This window comes from Arachis hypogaea, chromosome 13, assembly GCF_003086295.3.
Source record: "Arachis hypogaea cultivar Tifrunner chromosome 13, arahy.Tifrunner.gnm2.J5K5, whole genome shotgun sequence".
NCBI lineage: Eukaryota > Viridiplantae > Streptophyta > Magnoliopsida > Fabales > Fabaceae > Arachis > Arachis hypogaea.
The window spans coordinates 4,140,320-4,157,428 of record NC_092048.1 but is presented as its reverse complement, the minus strand read 5'-3'; the positions used below and the strand labels follow the sequence as shown (position 1 = coordinate 4,157,428).

Below are 17,109 nucleotides of genomic sequence, written 5' to 3'. Positions count from 1 at the left end.
TACCCAAATTTACTGCAAATATAGAAAAATATTTCCTCTAATCTTGCATTTTTGTTCTTCTTTTTTTTTCCTTATTTCTTTCTTTTAGTTGAATGAATATAAGTTCATTCTCTTCTAAGTAATTTGGTACCATTATGTGTTTCTTCTTTTTCTTTATTTGATTTTTTTTTTGTTTTTATTCTTATTAAAATAGTAAAACAAAAAGAAACTTGAGAAGATAAAACAAGAAAAAAAAAATAAGATGATGATGACAATGATGAAAAAGAAGAAGAAGAAGCGAAGAGTTTTGAATTATGCAGAACTTATCAGCATAAATACACCGAAAATTCTTAAACAATACACTCAAATATCTTCGTGTTATACTGAAATTTGCTGCAAATATAGAAAAATATTTTCTTTAATGCATAACTTTTACATTACATTCAATTCAAACCATCAACGATGAACAATAATTTTCACAAACAAAAACAATATTATTCACCTACAGAATCATAAACTACTAATGAAAACATGAAAATGGATCCTCTCAATTTTTTTTAACAATTGAGGGAGTAAAGTGTGATCTCCCACCATTAATTTTATAAGTGAGACAAAAAATAAATATGAAAGAGAGAGCAATGAAGGGTTAGAGATCACACTTTACACTCTCAATTTTTTTTAACAATTTAGAAGATCCATTCCCCGAAAACATTAACTAGAATCGAATTACATTTCAATCACTTGATTGGGTTCAAAACAATAATCAACTTCGTTCTGGTTCAATTGACAATCTGGAATTGAATTATTCATTATCTTCAACAACGAGATAAATGTTCAAAAATGATTTTAGAGCTTGATTTCAAAAACGTAGAGAATGAACGAAGAGAAACGCAGAGAACGCATAGATGAAAGAGAACGTAGATCGAAAACGTTGAGAAAATTCGAAAACGGAAATGAAATCCCAGTTATATATTCGCGCGCGTTAATTGAAAAGTTAGTTAAATTAAGAGGCACGTGAGGTGAATTTGGGTAAAATGACTTGTATGGACTTGTAGAAAATATCTGAAAATATAAATAATAACATATGAATAACTATATTTCAATAATTTAAGAATGAATGTAGAATTTATAACTTAAAAGGTTTTGAGATGAATTTCTTACAATAATCTTATTCTCAAAAAGTCAGTTTCTCACCATAATTATAACCTTGAAAGTAGCTAAAAAATAAGAGATGTGACACTCATAAGTGTATTAGATATTTACCTCATTAAAAAAAAAAAAAAAACCTTAAGAAGAAAGTAGGGAAAACATAACATAACACATGATAATGATATAGTATTTGGTTTCTCTCCTTGACTTTTATGTAATAAAAAAAAAAAAAATTCGGTAGGCGAAAAAAAAACCAAAAAATAAAGTCCAAGAAAAAGAAAGTATTAAAGAAAAGAAAATAACCCTAAACCTTGAGAGAAGAAGAGAGAGAATCTTCTTCTTCCCATTTCCCCCACTTTTTTACTTCAAAACCGCGCAGTGCAGTTTTAATTTGCTGCAGCTATTAACAAAGGTTGTTGCATTTTGAAGAAGAAGGAGAAGAAGAAGAAGATGATGATGGATAGAAACAGAGCGAAAGGCATTACTTTCACGAAGGAACCGTACATCGAAGATGCAGGGCCACGCATTGTGAAGAGCATGAAGTTCAGTTCCTTATCTGACTCTGAGATTGGAAAACTCGCTGAAGTTCAAGTCTTCAAAGGCTCTTACTATGATCACTTCAAAAAACCCATCCCTGGTGGCTTGTTGGATCCTCGCATGGTACACTCTTTCATTCTTTTATTCAATTTCATGTCCTCTTTTTCTTGTTAGTGTAACTGTGGATTAAGTTGTTTTTAGGTTATAAACAGTTTATAGATGTTTTCTTTCTTCCATTTGTAGTTAATGATCATCTGGTTTTGTTGCATTGAATGCTAATAAAGATATGTTTTTTTTTGCTTGTGTGTGTGTGATTTCAGGGTCCTGCTAATAAGGAGCTTATTTGCGCCACATGTGGTGGCGACTTTGCTCATTGTCCGGGCCACTTCGGATACTTAAATCTTGCCCTTCCCATCTTCAACATTGGATTCTTGGGTACCATTGTGGAAATATTGAAGTCCATTTGCAAGGTATCCGAATCGTCTGTGTGTTCCTTGTCTGTTTGCTTTGTGGATTTTGGCTTTTCCTTGATTAATTATCAACATGATACTCTACTTGTTAGTCTCGTTTATGTTAACTTGGCATATAAGTTATAGCAACTCACAGAACATGCGCATACTTGAATGTCATAATACCAGGATGGTTAGCTTTAGGGGATGGCTTTTTGAAGGACAGTCGAGATTCAAGCATCCTTTTGCACCTGCTTGAACTTTCAGTTATCTATGCTATCTTTAAAATTGCAAATTGAGTGACTACATGTCACTGTTATTCTTATAATTGCACTGTACCCTGATATGTGCAAGACTTTGACAAAAGGGCAAACAAAAGATATAAGAATGGTTGTGATGGAAGTTTGTTCACAAGTTTACATGTCATACTAATTAGTAATGAACATCCTATTTGAGGCTCTGAGTCAAACGTTTCTTTTTCAGTACTGTTATATAATGTGAAAGATGTGTGTAGTATAGCATTCTTTTGAACATTTATTCATCCTAATTTTCTGCTTCTGAATATTTTGTTTGATCTATATGTAAATTTTTAATGCTTTCTTTACAGTGCTGTGCTCGAATTCTTCTCAATGAAGATATACGTAAAGATCGTTTGAAAAAAATGAGAAGACCCAGAATTGATGCACTGGCGAAGGCTGAATTAGCGAAAAAGGTTGTAGAGGCATGCAGCAAAGTATCAATGTGCTCGAGATGTGGATATAAGAATGGTTTGTTTTATGCTTTTCATTGACTTCCCCCCTTTTTTAACAATAGACCACTTTATTCAACTTCGTCATTGGAAATTGTTTTAAACTTGCATACTAGGTATAAGTTTTTCTTTCAATCAATAATACATATTTAGTTAGATATTTTAGAATCCATTTTCTTTCTTGGTCTTTTTGTAATGTACGGAATATGGATTTCCATGCTCTTGTCTTGACAGATGACACTATATGAATTATCCTATAACGGCTAAACGGGTAGGGAAGTGGTCAATTCTGGTATGATATGGTCGTTACAGTCTCACATTTGCCAGAATTAAGGCCTATATAAACTTTTATAACTATTTGGCAACCCACCCTTGGAGAGCTAGCTTTTGGAACTAAGTTGAAAAGTAATAAAGTATTTAATTTTGAGATGGTATCAATGTATCCTACATTTTATGTTCAGCCACCACAGATATTCAGTCGGGCAAACGTTACGTTCCATCTGTTCGCTTGTGGGGTGAGTGTAGTGTGTTAAGGTCCCACATAGGCTTGGCGGTGTTTATAAGTACCCTATCAATTAGCTTTTAGGGTTGACATAGATCCATTCAGTTCTAGCAATCAAACAAATAAGCTTTTTACTTGGTTCTAACAACTCTTGTACCCAACATTATTGATTGAGAGGCTGTCACTTATGGCAATTCCATTTCCATGTTTTTAATCTGAATCTAAGCATTTTAAATTACCACTATCCGCAATGCAAAAATCAATGCCTGGCTAGATAGATGTTCGATGTGCTGGGTTGTTTGAAACCTTAAGGACTCACGAACAACCTTGTATTACATTTACATATTGGCTACCATGTGTGAGTTATTATCAAGTTAGGCCCCATTGTTAAACAAGTTTAGGCTTTGGGAATTTGATTCAATTCTTGTGTTAGCTTACATAACAATTGACATAGCAATGGACTAACATAGTCTCAAAAGGATTCTATTGTTGACTTGCTTGGAATGTTGCTGATATTAGACAACCATCTTTTGAACTAATTATGATTTTTTCTTAATTTTTATAGAAAATTACCATGTTGCTTGAGAGGATTGAGAATTAACTATTATTGTATTGCTTGTTGCCTCTTAAGATATGCATTTATTGTATTTTGTATGATGATATTGATGATGGCTATTGTAATACAGGTTCGGTAAAGAAGCTTGTGGGTTCGCTAAAAATCACTCATGATCGCTCAAAATGTAATGATAGTAGCATTGAAGAATTTCAAACAGCACTTTCACATGCAAGAGAATCTAGATTGACCAGCGCTGTGGATACTCATATTCTAAACCCATTCCAAGCTTTATCCCTGTTTAAAAGGATGCTGGATGAGGTGAAAATTTATACATATGCGGGTTGTTTCTTTTTATTTTTGGGCTTGGTTTTCCTCATCACTTCATTCTGAAGTGTGGATTGAAATAGAGATTTTTAAGTAGAGTATTTTTCAAAGATTGCAATATTGCATGCCATGCAGAGGTTTACTTAACACTCTAGTAAGAATAATTTATTACATATTGTTGTAGGACTGTGAATTACTTTATCTTGCTGAAAGACCAGAGAAACTCATCGTTACAAACATTGCAGTGCCCCCATTGGCTATGCGACCTTCAGTTATAATGGATGGATCACAGAGGTAATACCAACATGTATTCGGCTATATTGACATCTCTCTCTGTTTTTCCCTTTCGTTAACTTGTTGATGCCATTCTTATATTTATGATCTGATGGTATACTTGTTGCAAATATGCTAGTGTTGTGCACTTTGTTTATGGAAAACATAAAAAACTACTGCCATTCCTGAGTTGTCAATACCTTTTCTGTCCACCTTATCTGTGATTGAATAAATTTTAAAATATAGTAAGTGGGTATTTTGACTGTAGCACTTGAGGCATAAAGAGCTGTTGTGTGAGTGGCCATATTAGAATTATAAAATTCCATTCGTTAATAGCTAAAGGAATGTTTAACTTCCAGTTCAGGTGAACGTAGAGGAAAAAATTTCTCTATTCCCAAGAACCAAGTGTTTGAAGTCACTGACCAATTATAAAGAACCTAAAAGCAATTTTACCATATGTTATAGTTGTGCAAAACTCAGTTTGTTCCAAACCATCACATTGCAATAAGGTTTAAGGGTGTTATTCTTTGATAGAAAGCATACAGTGTACTTAGCTAGAGTGAAATGCTAGAATTTACAGCTGTTGGTGGTGGCAATTATGACGTCCAAATATTATTTGCGTTAGGATTGCATTCTGCGCTTTCTTGTAGAATTACCTTCCATCATCATGTTTTTAAAGGGTTTTATTTGTTGCACATTTTGATTGAGTAGAGAGATCATACGAGGTTATGCTTGTATTTTCTGATGGAAGTTTAGCCTAACCTTATTTTGTTGTTTTAAGGAGGATTCGTGAACCATCCTCTGTATTTTTAAGCCTTTCCTAAAACCAAAAAAAAAGGGAAAAAAAAAAAAAGAAAACTGATGTTGTGGTTATTGTCTTAATTTATGCAGCAATGAAAATGATGTAACAGAGAGGCTAAAGCAAATAGTCCAAGCTAATGCTCATGTGCGCCAAGAATTAGAAGAAATTGCTTCATTAAGATCTCTGGTATAGATGTGCCTTTTGAGTGATCAAAATTTTGCTACTTTGAGGACTTGTTGATTGATATAATGACAGGTTTTCCAAAATGTTACATGCTTAGAATAATCGAATAAGCTCATTTTTCATGTGTGCTTTAAATGTGATTATATAGTATGTGGTTAGTCGTTTGGATTATCCACACATATTTATTCTAGAATACTGTCAATGAGATGTCTCCACTTCGAAGGGTGTAGAATTATCCCTATTCGGGCAGTGGCATTTGCCATGTCCACAAGTTGCCATATGTGAATAATAGAGTTTACTTTATCTGCTCGCTTCTGATATTCTCTTTCATCTCGAGATCGTTTCTTTTAGTTCCGATGTATTGCGGTTGTGATTTTGTTGATGGTTTGTTTTAGGATGGTTGGGAAACGCTTCAATTTGAGGCTGCTCAATTCATAAATAGTGAGGTTCGTGGTATACCATACCACCAGCAACGGGAAAAGACAATGGCGGGTTTAGTTCAACGCCTTAAAGGGAAGCAGGGACGTTTTCGTGGCAACTTATCTGGGAAACGTGTTGAATTTACTGGCAGGACAGTTATTTCACCGGATCCTAATTTAAAGATTACTGAGGTGAGACATTCGAAGCTTGGCATATATTATATCTTCTATCTTTTAGACGAAGCATGAGCCAATAACCTGAATATCTACTTAACAAAAAACAATGTGATGTTTGCTGTACAGGCTTATTTTTCTTACTTACACAGTTCGTTCATTTTTTTCTCTGTGACATAACCAATACGATGCACATTTCTCAATTCACATTCCCTAAGTATTATTCCATGAAAACCATAAGACCCTGGAGTGCCTTCCCTTCTCAAAGGTTCTTACAAGTTTTTGCACTGTGACTTGTTTTTTTGCTTCAGGTTGCAGTACCCATGCTTATGGCTCGTATATTGAGTTATCCTGAGCGTGTTTCACATCACAACATTGAAAAGCTGAGACAGTGTATAAGAAATGGTCCTGATAAGTATCCTGGTGCAAGACAATATAGAGATGCCTCGGGTTCCACATGGTTTTTGCTGTTTCTTTTTCCCTTATATTGATTAATCTCAAGCCAGCTATATTGTTTTGCTAATGATCTAATTCTATTTTCATAATTTTCCAGGACCTTAAGAGTTCCTCACAGGAAGCGCTTTGCAGACCAGCTGAAATTTGGTGATATAGTTGATCGTCATTTGGAAGATGGCGACATTATTCTTTTTAATAGGCAGCCAAGCTTGCATCGGATGTCTATAATGTGTCATAGGGTAATTCATTGAACTTTGTATATCAATAATGTCAAATTGGAACAAATTGCATGAGTCTTCTTTTGCATATGCAGGCGAGGATTATGCCTTGGAGAACTTTGAGATTCAATGAATCTGTTTGCAACCCATATAATGCTGATTTTGATGGTGATGAGATGAACTTACATGTGCCACAGACTGAGGAAGCACGGACAGAGGCTATTTTGTTGATGGGGGTAAAATCAGCATTTCTCATTGTCATTGAGGATTACTTGTCAAACACACACACACACACTCTCACAAAAAAAAAAAAAAAAACACTAGCCATTCTATTATATTTATCCAAAAAGAAGTTAGTCCCAACATGCAATAGGGTTAGAATATTTTATTTTTACTTGATCTGGCTGTTTAGTTATAAGTATTTACAGCGTTATGTGTTATGTGATTCGTTCAACTGTATATGATGGTCAATAAATTGTAAGCATTTCATGAACTTTACAATGTGTTTTTTGTTGCGTGTTCTCTTCATGTAGATCCTAATGAGAGTTTGCTTGTTTTCAGGTGCAAAATAATCTGTGCACACCAAAAAATGGCGAAATTTTGGTTGCCTCTACTCAAGACTTCTTAACCTCTTCCTATCTCATAACTAGAAAAGATACATTTTATGATCGTTCAACCTTTTCACTTATTTGCTCATACATGGGGGATGGCATGGATCTTGTTGATCTGCCAACTCCTGCAATTATTAAGGTGAGAGTTGGAGCTTTCATGGATACACATTACAAGATATACTCACATGTTTGTTTATATTCTTGAAATAGAGAAGTGATCCACTTTCTGTAGGAGATATCTTGCAATTACATTTTTGAATGACATTTTTCTAGTATTTAAGTTTTGGCCAATCAAGCTGTTAATAATGTGAAAAGTTATGTTGAAGTCTTGAAAGATCATGCAACATATAGTAGATGGTCAATGTCTATTAATATTTTAAAACAATACTGTGTACCAAATAAAGTGGCGTGATCAAATATCAACTAAGATTTAAATTATTTGAAAATTTATGGATTTGGTCTATGCCAAATGCAAATGAAATTTAATGGTGGTTGTGGTTAGATTAATGAAGTTTAACTTTCACCGAAATTAATATATTCTTTTGTATCTCGTTTAGATCAGTGCTTCAGAGCTTTGATATAATAAGCTGCATGAACCAAACTTTTTCCTGGTGATTCAGTCATGTTTGCTAATTTATATATTTGGTGCATGTTTTTACTTGCGCGATATTCTTTTCAGCCAGTTGAGCTTTGGAGTGGTAAACAGTTATTTAGCGTTCTATTGCGCCAAATGCAAATGTGAGAGTCTATGTGAATCTTACTGTTAAGGAGAAAATATACAGTACAAAGCTTGATGACAGGAAACGAGAAATGAAAACGATGTGCCCAAGTGATGGGTTTGTCTATTTTCGCAATAGTGAGTTGATATCAGGACAACTTGGAAAGGTGACTTTAGGTTAGTTTTTCTAAATGAACTTTGATCTTATCTATGATTTCATTTGTACGTTCAATAAGGTTGTATTAATGTAGATTTGTCAAGTAACTGTTAATACTACTGCGTGCTTCTATTAAACATTGAAAATAACTCTGAATAGTGGTGCCATAGTTAATCTTTTATGCTTTTGCTTTCCTATTTTGTTCTAAGTTGTAGCTTTTTAATGTCAAACTTCTTTCAAACTCCACTACTTCATGCTTATATATATATATATATATAAGTTGGTGACCTGCTTTTTTAGCATGAATTCAGGGAATGGAAATAAGGATGGTCTTTTCTCTGTGCTACTAAGAGACTATAAACCACATGCTGCTGCTGCTTGCATGAATCGTGTAGCTAAATTGAGGTAAAAATATATCTGCATTATGTTTGTTTTAAGTGCTAAAGGGGTAATAAATAAGATGAAATGTTGCAATGTTAGCTTGTAGGAAAGCACTTGTTTAAAGTGGGAACTGTTTCCATCAGTCCCATGAGTGAGGATTAGTTTCACACCCAGAGGGAGTAGAAAACATTGGTGAACCAAAAATGTTATCAAATGTAATCTCTGCTAATATTTGAGTTTAGGCAGTTTGATGTTTTTTCTTTTATCCATTGCCAAGCTAAAGGAAGTATATGATCCTTTTGCTTTGATGCAGTGCTCGATGGATCGGAAATCATGGGTTCTCAATTGGCATTGATGATGTCCAACCAAAAGAGGTTTTGATAGAACAGAAAGATAAAACAATATCTGATAATTATAAAAAATGTCATGATTTTATAGCAGCTTTCAATAAAGGAAAGCTAGAACTCAAAGCCGGTTGTGATGCTGCTCAGACATTAGAAACTCTGATAACTGGTGTCTTGAATGGTATACGAGATACAGCAGGAAAGGTATCTATTTCTTTCATGTGAAGTATTCTGTCCTTGTGTTTTCACACATATCTATCTCTTAGTGTTAAGATCATTGTCAACAAAATGGTGGATAGTCCCTACCTTCACCTTTACTTTTTTTTTTTAATTTTTTCAAAAAGAAGCTACATGTAAAATACAATGGTGCCCCTCCAAAAATCTAATCATTATCCTTCACATAAGAGAAAAGCAATTTATTCTGATTTTCCCTGTATCGGTAACTGACTCCATTATATTATAAATCTTCCCAGGTTTGCATGCAAACCCTACACTGGAGAAATAGCCCACTGATCATGTCGCAGTGTGGCTCCAAAGGATCTCCAATTAATATCAGTCAGATGGTTGCTTGTGTGGGTCAACAATCAGTTGGAGGTCGTCGTGCTCCTAATGGTTTCGTGGACCGTAGTCTTCCTCATTTCCCTAGAAAAGCAAAAACCCCAGCTGTATGTTCAGTTTCCATCATTTAGAAGTAGAATTTTAAATGTTTGTGCACAATTTCAATTGCCGCTTATCCTTAATTTGTTAATTTCTTTTTCATCCATACTGCTTTTGTATTTGTTCATTGATAATATTAATGTTGAAGTGATTCACAGTTGTGAAGTTAACAACAAACAGAATATTGCATACACATTTATGTAACACACCTATACATGAGAAGCTATCTTGGAATTTGTACATAACTTTGAAGCTTTGTCATATATTGTCGTCACAAGCAATTGTTTTCACTTTATTATCAGGACAGGACAGTAGTAAACTACTATTGTAGAATATTGTTTTCATTTAATATTATTTGTTTGTAACGGACACCAGAACTGGTGTAGCTATTGCTATTATTGTGCATTACATATTCTGTTTTCTGACATCGAAAACTGGTATGTCACTGTTGATGCAGGCTAAAGGTTTTGTTGCCGAATCTTTTTACAGTGGATTGTCTGCTACTGAGTTTTTCTTCCACACAATGGGAGGGCGTGAAGGGCTTGTTGATACAGCGGTAGGGTGCATATTTTGAATATACTATGCATATTGCATAATATATAATCAATCAGAGCTGGTTTCAGTTAAATCAACAGTTACTATTATTATTATTTTTTATTAAAATCAGAAGCTAACTGACAACCCCACCAAAGAGAAAAAAAAAATCCTTGGATCTGAAATTATGAATGTCATAAGAGTGGACCTCAAATTTCTCACTTGGGAATGGTTCATGTTAATAAAATTGATAAAATTAGGAGCTGCTGGGTTGGTTATTAGTTTATTATTATTGTTGTTTCTGGTATCCAAAACTTTGAAATTCATTAAATAGTTTGTGTGATAATTGTCACTTTGCAGGTTAAAACTGCAGACACTGGATACATGTCTCGTAGATTAATGAAATGTCTGAGGATTTGTTCTTACAGTATGATTACACTGTAAGAAATGCTGCTGGTGGTATTGTTCAATTTTGTTATGGAGATGATGGCATGGATCCAGCTGGCATGGAAGGAAAAGATGGAAAACCACTAAATTTTGACCGGCTGTTTTTGAGAAGCCAGGTTTGAAAGCTGATACTGTTGTTTTTATGGTTTGATTATTTTTGTTTGACTCCCTCAAACTTCTAAAATAGTTGGCTTTTCTTGTTATATGCTGTTTTATTCTCTTTTGTAGGCCATATGTCCAAGTGATGAAGACGATGACATCTTGTCTTCCTCAGATGTGCATGAAGTAGTTCAAAGGAAGCTTTCAGAAGTTGGTATGTGCAAGTTAGTCGAGCAAGAGGCTTCAGCGGATGATTCCTCTGCCGGCTTCGTAAATTCTCTTCAATCCTTTATCAAAGGGAAAATAGAATCAACAGAACCTTCCACCGAAGAGGATTCTGAAAAGCTGAAAAAGTTTATTCAGAGGATTTCTGGGATTACTCGCAGACAACTAGAGGTATTTATGGTCTAGTCCTTACATTGTCGTAAGCCTGTTTGTCCCCAATGCTAATCTTGTTTGCTTTCAGTTGGTTTGCAGTTTCTTTATTTCATTTACATTCCACACAGTACTCTAATTTTCTTATGCTATATATTTCTGTTGTTTACTTTACTCTTGTTTTGCAATTTACTGTATGCTCTCTATATTTCAGGTTTTTCTCGATATTGTTTATCTCGTTACCATTCAAAAAAAATTGAGGCTGGAACTCCCATCGGAGCAATTGGAGCTCATAGTATTGGAGAGCCTGGAACCCAGATGACTTTGAAAACTTTCACTTTGCTGGGGTTGCAAGCATGAGTATCCTTTATTATTAGACTCTGTTGCCTGCTTTGATTATCATTATTGTCCTGTTTGACACTATACTGGAATTTTTCTGTATGTGTTGATGGGTTTTGAAAGTTGTGCCTTAATCTATCATCTAGATGTGACCCTTGGAGTTCCTCGCATCAAAGAAATTATAAATGGATCCAAAAAGATCAGCACACCAATTATCACTGCAATACTTGAGACAGATAATAATCCAAATACCGCAAGGATAGTAAAAGGTCGCATAGAAAAAACCAACTTAGGCCAGGTATGCAGCTGTAGAGAGGGGAAAAAAATATTGCTTTTGTCAATGAATGACCTTTGAACATTCTACCTAGTTATTTACATTTTTTCAGCTGTCATTTAGGTATTATATCAGAAGTTTGTTGTAAATAGTGTTTATTTTAACGAAAGTGACTCAAAAACACAATCATGTCATGCCAATTAATACAGGTCGCAAAGAGTATAAAAGTTGTTATAACTTCAAGATCAGCATCAATTGTCATCTCGCTTGACATGGAAAGAATTCGAGATGCACATCTGCATGTAGATGCCAATATTGTAAGAGAGTCGATTTTGCATACTCCAAAACTAAAATTGAAGCAAGACGTAAGGGGTTACTTGTTCTCTCTTGTAATTTTGAGTCACTTCTCCATTCGTGCTTGCATTATTGAAAGTCTTTGTTGATATGCAGAATGTTAAGATCTTAGATATCAAAAAGCTCAGGATTGTTCCCCAGATGGTGATAGAAGTAAAATCCAATTTCAACTTAACCATCTTAAAAATTTGCTTCCTTCAGTTGTTGTGAAGGTAATATTATTTGACTTTCTTGATGGGTGATACCTGATGAAGAATATACCATGTTTGTTTTGATATCTTCATATTTAAATTTATTGTCAGGTTGAAAAGTGCACCTAACTTTTCTTTTCTTAATTCCAGGGAATTAAAACTGCTGAACGTGTTGTTATCAGTAAAGAAGAAGATAAAGAGAAAAAAACTGAAAAGTTCAAATTACTGGTGGAAGGGTTAGTTCATACTATTTTTCAATATAAATATGCTTCCTTCAATCCCTTGTATATATATACCTGCTTGGCTGTTGCGGCATTGCCTGCTTCTTATTCCTTATTTCATGTATTCTATTTCTTTGTATTTACCTTCAGCACGGGTCTTCTAGATGTTATGGGAACTGAAGGGGTTGATGGACGTAATACTCTTAGTAATCATATAGATGAAGTGAGTGAGTCTCTGGAATTGAAGCTGCTAGAAGGACTATCATTGAGGAGATAAAAGTAGTTATGGGAAGTCACGGTATGAGTATAGACATACGCCATATGATGCTTCTAGCAGATGTGATGACTGTTATGGTGAGTTATTTCAGTTATTCAGCAAAACTATAAATAAAGTTTATGCTGAATACTTATATTTCCTCGTGTTATTTATTAATGCAGGGCAGAGTCCTTGGAATAACCAGATTCGGAATTCAAAAGATGGGCAAAAGTGTCTTGATGCTTGCGTCTTTTGAGAGGACATCGGATCATCTTTTCAATGCAGCGGTACATGGGACAGAGGACCTGATTGAAGGAGTAAGTGAACGCGTAATCATGGGTATACCGATTCAGATAGGCACCGGAATGATCAAGGTCAAACAAAGGTAAGGGAAGGATGCATGTCATGCGAATGTAGCCCTACTTGGTGCATCCATCAACTCAAATCTACCTATAAAATTTCTATCAGAATTAGGAAATTATTTACTGGTGTTAGCCTGAGTGAAAGTGTATATTTATGAATGGTACTTAGTTAATAATGTCTATAAATAACTTAAATTATGAAAATATAATCATAAATTTGTATTGAAAACAAAAGCGTGTGCATCAAAATTAAATCATTATCTATAGATATAAGACATTTATCACTCTCCCTCTTAGGTACATCTTTTGAATCAATTTAGCTGGATACAATAGATCCAGTTTATTGTTCTAAACTTCTAATGATATATAAGAAAACAACCATGCTACGTCTACAGAAAAAATCAGTCACCCGTATAAAATATATGTTGAAATACATACACATTTAAAGTATTTGAAATAACACATTTATTTATACACAAATACATAGTGATTGATTGGTGGTTAATTTTTAGTGTGCACATAAAATTTTTATATAAAAAAGTGATGGTGATAGATAAAGGGGATTGCAGGAAGTATTAATCAGGATCATTGAAAAACTCTTTATCAAACTCTCCCATTTTTCAGGTTGAGTCCTCCAGAGTTGCTTCAAGGAACTCCTCCTATTCTATCTTATGTTTGAAGTTGTCTATGTTTTTGCGGCAAGAGTGGATTATGCATGATATAGAGTGCAATTGAAGGGTTTGCGTTGACTGTTAAGATTAGGTAACTTGTTTCTCTTGTCTTGCCTTTGTTGCTACTTTTCGTATTCAATCTCATCATGTTGTGTCTTTTATTTCAGCTAGCTTTTCACCAAGTTGAATATTGTGAGCTGCTTACAATTGACACTGCAAAAGGGCTGATTGGTAAGGAGGGGTGAGGTTGATGGTAAAATGATCACACTACTATGTTGTAAATGAAAAGGAAAGAAACAAAAAGTGAAAAGGGGGACGCGAGAGTTTAATTTTGCACCTCATTGTACAGATTTTATTTTCTTTTATTGTTAGGTTTTGTCCATAGAGTAGTTTAGTTGCCACTAGTCTAATGCTTTGTTCCTGTGGATATAGTCATTGAGAAAAGTGATAACTAACAATTTTTTATGAATCAATACTAGCCAACTTTTTTTTTCACTAAAAGTATTGGTCTACTATTTGCTCCGGTTTGAGGGGGTTACACTAGTATTGGTTGACTAACCATGATTTTCATTCCTTTTTAAAAAACACAAACAAAAGGAACTCAACATTAATGAAAATATTGATTCATGAATTTAGTGCTTAATATAATGAAAAGAAAATTTAGTTTTACCGCAAATTCGTTTACTTACACCTTTAGCAAAACTAATAATTTATAACATGCCGCATAAACAGAAAACATACACATCAGTAGTTCAACAACATCAATATCAATTCTCTACTGTAATATTTGGTATGTTGACTATTATATGCTCATGAATACATCCATGTCATCCCTCTATACTTTGCGAAACTTAACAGAATTCAGTTCAAACCTTTACAAAGAAGAAATTGGCTTACATATTTTATGAACAAATTTTCAGTTCATCTCCCCTTCAATTATTTGTCCATGTTTACCCAGAACTTTAGCTCAGGTCATAAATCATAGCAGCAGAAACTAGAAGTGGAAATGGAAAATATCACTTCACACTTGCAAATATGAATGAAGTTCATTTTCCCGCTTGTTTTGTTCTTTCATTTAAGGTTTTTCATATAACTCTCAGCTCTGGTAATCACAGAGAGTTATTTGCAACTTGGAATGATCAGTATCTGCTGAATATTTTCTGATGAAAGCTCTTCTCCACCAAATCTCAAACGCCTTCTGAATATTTGGACAATCATCTCCTTTGTTAAGAAACCTGTCAAACCATTGAGCAACAGAGCTTGCTGTTGAAGCAAAGGAGTGTAAGTATTGTTTGGCACAGTCCATCCTCAACCGATTCTTATCACCGCTCTAGAAGCTCGACGCATCCATCCAAAGTCTCATACAGAGCTTCTAGCCATGTCGATAACAATGAAAATCGAGTTTCCTTGGGCACCAATATGTGCCCCTTCCAATGCCGATACACAGTTGTGCAGTGATCCTGCTGATCTCGTGCCGATAGACAGTTGGAACTCTAGAATGAAGTGCAGCGAGTTCTTTCTGGTCAGCCCATATCTTCACGAATTCCTCGCCTATCTTCTTGGCAATCAAGATGTCAACAATCCACTGAATATTGTCAGCCTCCCGAGCTATTCGGTAATTAAAGCCCCTCGATCCGGCCTCTCGCAGTGCTGCTCGCGTCAGAGAGGCACAAGACAAGAGAATTGATGCAATTGTGGCAAAGATGATAAAGCGTGCTTTAGAAACATCAAGTTTGGTTCTATCATGAGAGCAAGACGGATCTCTTGAAGCAATTTTGATAGCAGAGCCTTCATTTCCCTACGAGCTTTGTCATCTTTTGCTTGTAAAACACCGGTCAGAAGGCTTGCAAAGATGTCGTCGCACTCATTCTCGGCGCGGTAGATGGATCAGACGATAGTCTAAGAAGCAGTTAGAGCAGAGCGATGAAGCGAAGATAACCAAGTGAGACATATTTCATCTTGTCGTCTTCTGTCCATGGAATTGCTTCCAAATAGTCTAAACAAGCCGCAACCCCAATATCAAACATGATAGCCGCTGAAACCTAACCAAAATTCAAAATTAGTTTTACATGCATCTTCTAATTATGAATAATAATTGAATACTTTTTGGTGCCACGTATCCCCCGACAGGCAAGGACTAATCCGTCGCGGATTGAGCTCCATTAAGGCTGTCGCTGGCCAATGGTGCTGCATCACAGCGGAATTCAACCCCCGACACTTGCTTAATGACGAAGCGTGACCATTCGACCATCCAAGTTGGTTAAAATTGAAATACTTTAGATTACAATTGTCAACCTATCACAGTTTCAATACTTAGTATTATAGCCGTAACTAGAAGACTGGTTAAACCGTTTTACATTATGAATGCATGAAATGAAATCCTAAACTGAAGAATTAAATGTTTGGATAATTACATAGAAATGGTTTAAGAGAAACTGACTTGAGCAAGGTCAAATTTGGAAACAGATTGACCAATGAGCTTCTCATGACATTGTCTTCGCAGTACATGAACACCACAACCTCCACGTAAGCCTCCACGTCATCACTCTCGCACTCGCTGATCTCCACCGTGTGCGACTGCGACTGCGATGCGATGAACCGCCGCGAAGCTTGTCGGCGAAGAACCTGCTCTTCTGAGAGAGCACACTCTTGTCCACATCCATGGTGACTCTGAACCCGTCCTTCCCACCACCGTCACCCTGACGTCACCAGGGTTAGCGTGAAAGGGAGCGTGTTGGAGCAGCTTCGAGATTCTGTCTTGAATTCTGCGCGATTCTCGTCGGAGTGCTTGGTACCGACATCATTTCGAAGACGTTTTGTGGACGCGCCGGCGACGGAGGAGAGATGAAATTCTGGAGTGGGGTTGACGGAGTCGGATGAAGCCGGCTGATCATGGCGAGACTGAGACTTGTCTTTCTCTGTCTATTGGCGAGCAGGTGCCCTGAGGAAGCTAAGCAAGCAATTGAGTTTGGATCGAAGAAGAAAGAAAGAAAATAGAGTGTGAGTGAGTGTGAGATTAGATTTTCAGAGACACAGGAATCCAAGACAGCCACCTTCCTGTTACAATTTACAAATATAAAATAAATATAATATAATATATTCTTCTCTTTAATAAATATATTATGCATACAAATTAAATCATTAAATAGACTAATTTTTGTATTGTATAATAACATCTGTTAATTAAATAAGTGAGATTAGATTTTGGGCATGATCATCAATCAATTCATGTTTAATAGAAAGTGGCTACTGTTTGACTCTGAGGGTGATTGGAGTAGATTATTTATTTAAACTGCCCTACTACTAAATTCCTTCGATGGAATGAGTAATAGTTCAAAGGCATAGTTTT

The 17,109-nt window shown here is 35.3% G+C and overlaps 1 protein-coding gene and 1 pseudogene across 1 annotated transcript; one reads left to right on the top strand and one right to left on the bottom strand.

The window, feature by feature from the left end:
* Positions 1–1,317: 1,317 nt before the first annotated feature.
* LOC112736166 (DNA-directed RNA polymerase III subunit 1-like) lies at positions 1,318–14,253 on the top strand. Its single transcript, XM_072210498.1, is given in 33 exon segments — positions 1,318–1,788; positions 1,986–2,135; positions 2,722–2,881; positions 4,051–4,238; positions 4,429–4,538; positions 5,409–5,505; positions 5,898–6,113; positions 6,407–6,555; positions 6,649–6,790; positions 6,865–7,005; positions 7,331–7,519; positions 8,060–8,102; positions 8,105–8,275; positions 8,567–8,660; positions 8,950–9,184; positions 9,454–9,645; positions 10,095–10,193; positions 10,532–10,577; positions 10,580–10,734; positions 10,847–11,113; positions 11,195–11,222; positions 11,307–11,420; positions 11,423–11,452; positions 11,578–11,729; positions 11,915–12,070; positions 12,156–12,194; positions 12,197–12,271; positions 12,401–12,486; positions 12,622–12,704; positions 12,707–12,825; positions 12,910–13,112; positions 13,714–13,851; positions 13,928–14,253. Coding segments are annotated over 32 exon segments (4,194 nt in total). The 5' UTR covers positions 1,318–1,578; the 3' UTR covers positions 13,769–13,851; positions 13,928–14,253.
* A 199-nt stretch (positions 14,254–14,452) lies between these two features.
* On the bottom strand, positions 14,453–16,654 carry LOC112736165 (BTB/POZ domain-containing protein At5g60050-like; annotated as a pseudogene).
* Between the last annotated feature and the right edge of the window lie 455 nt (positions 16,655–17,109).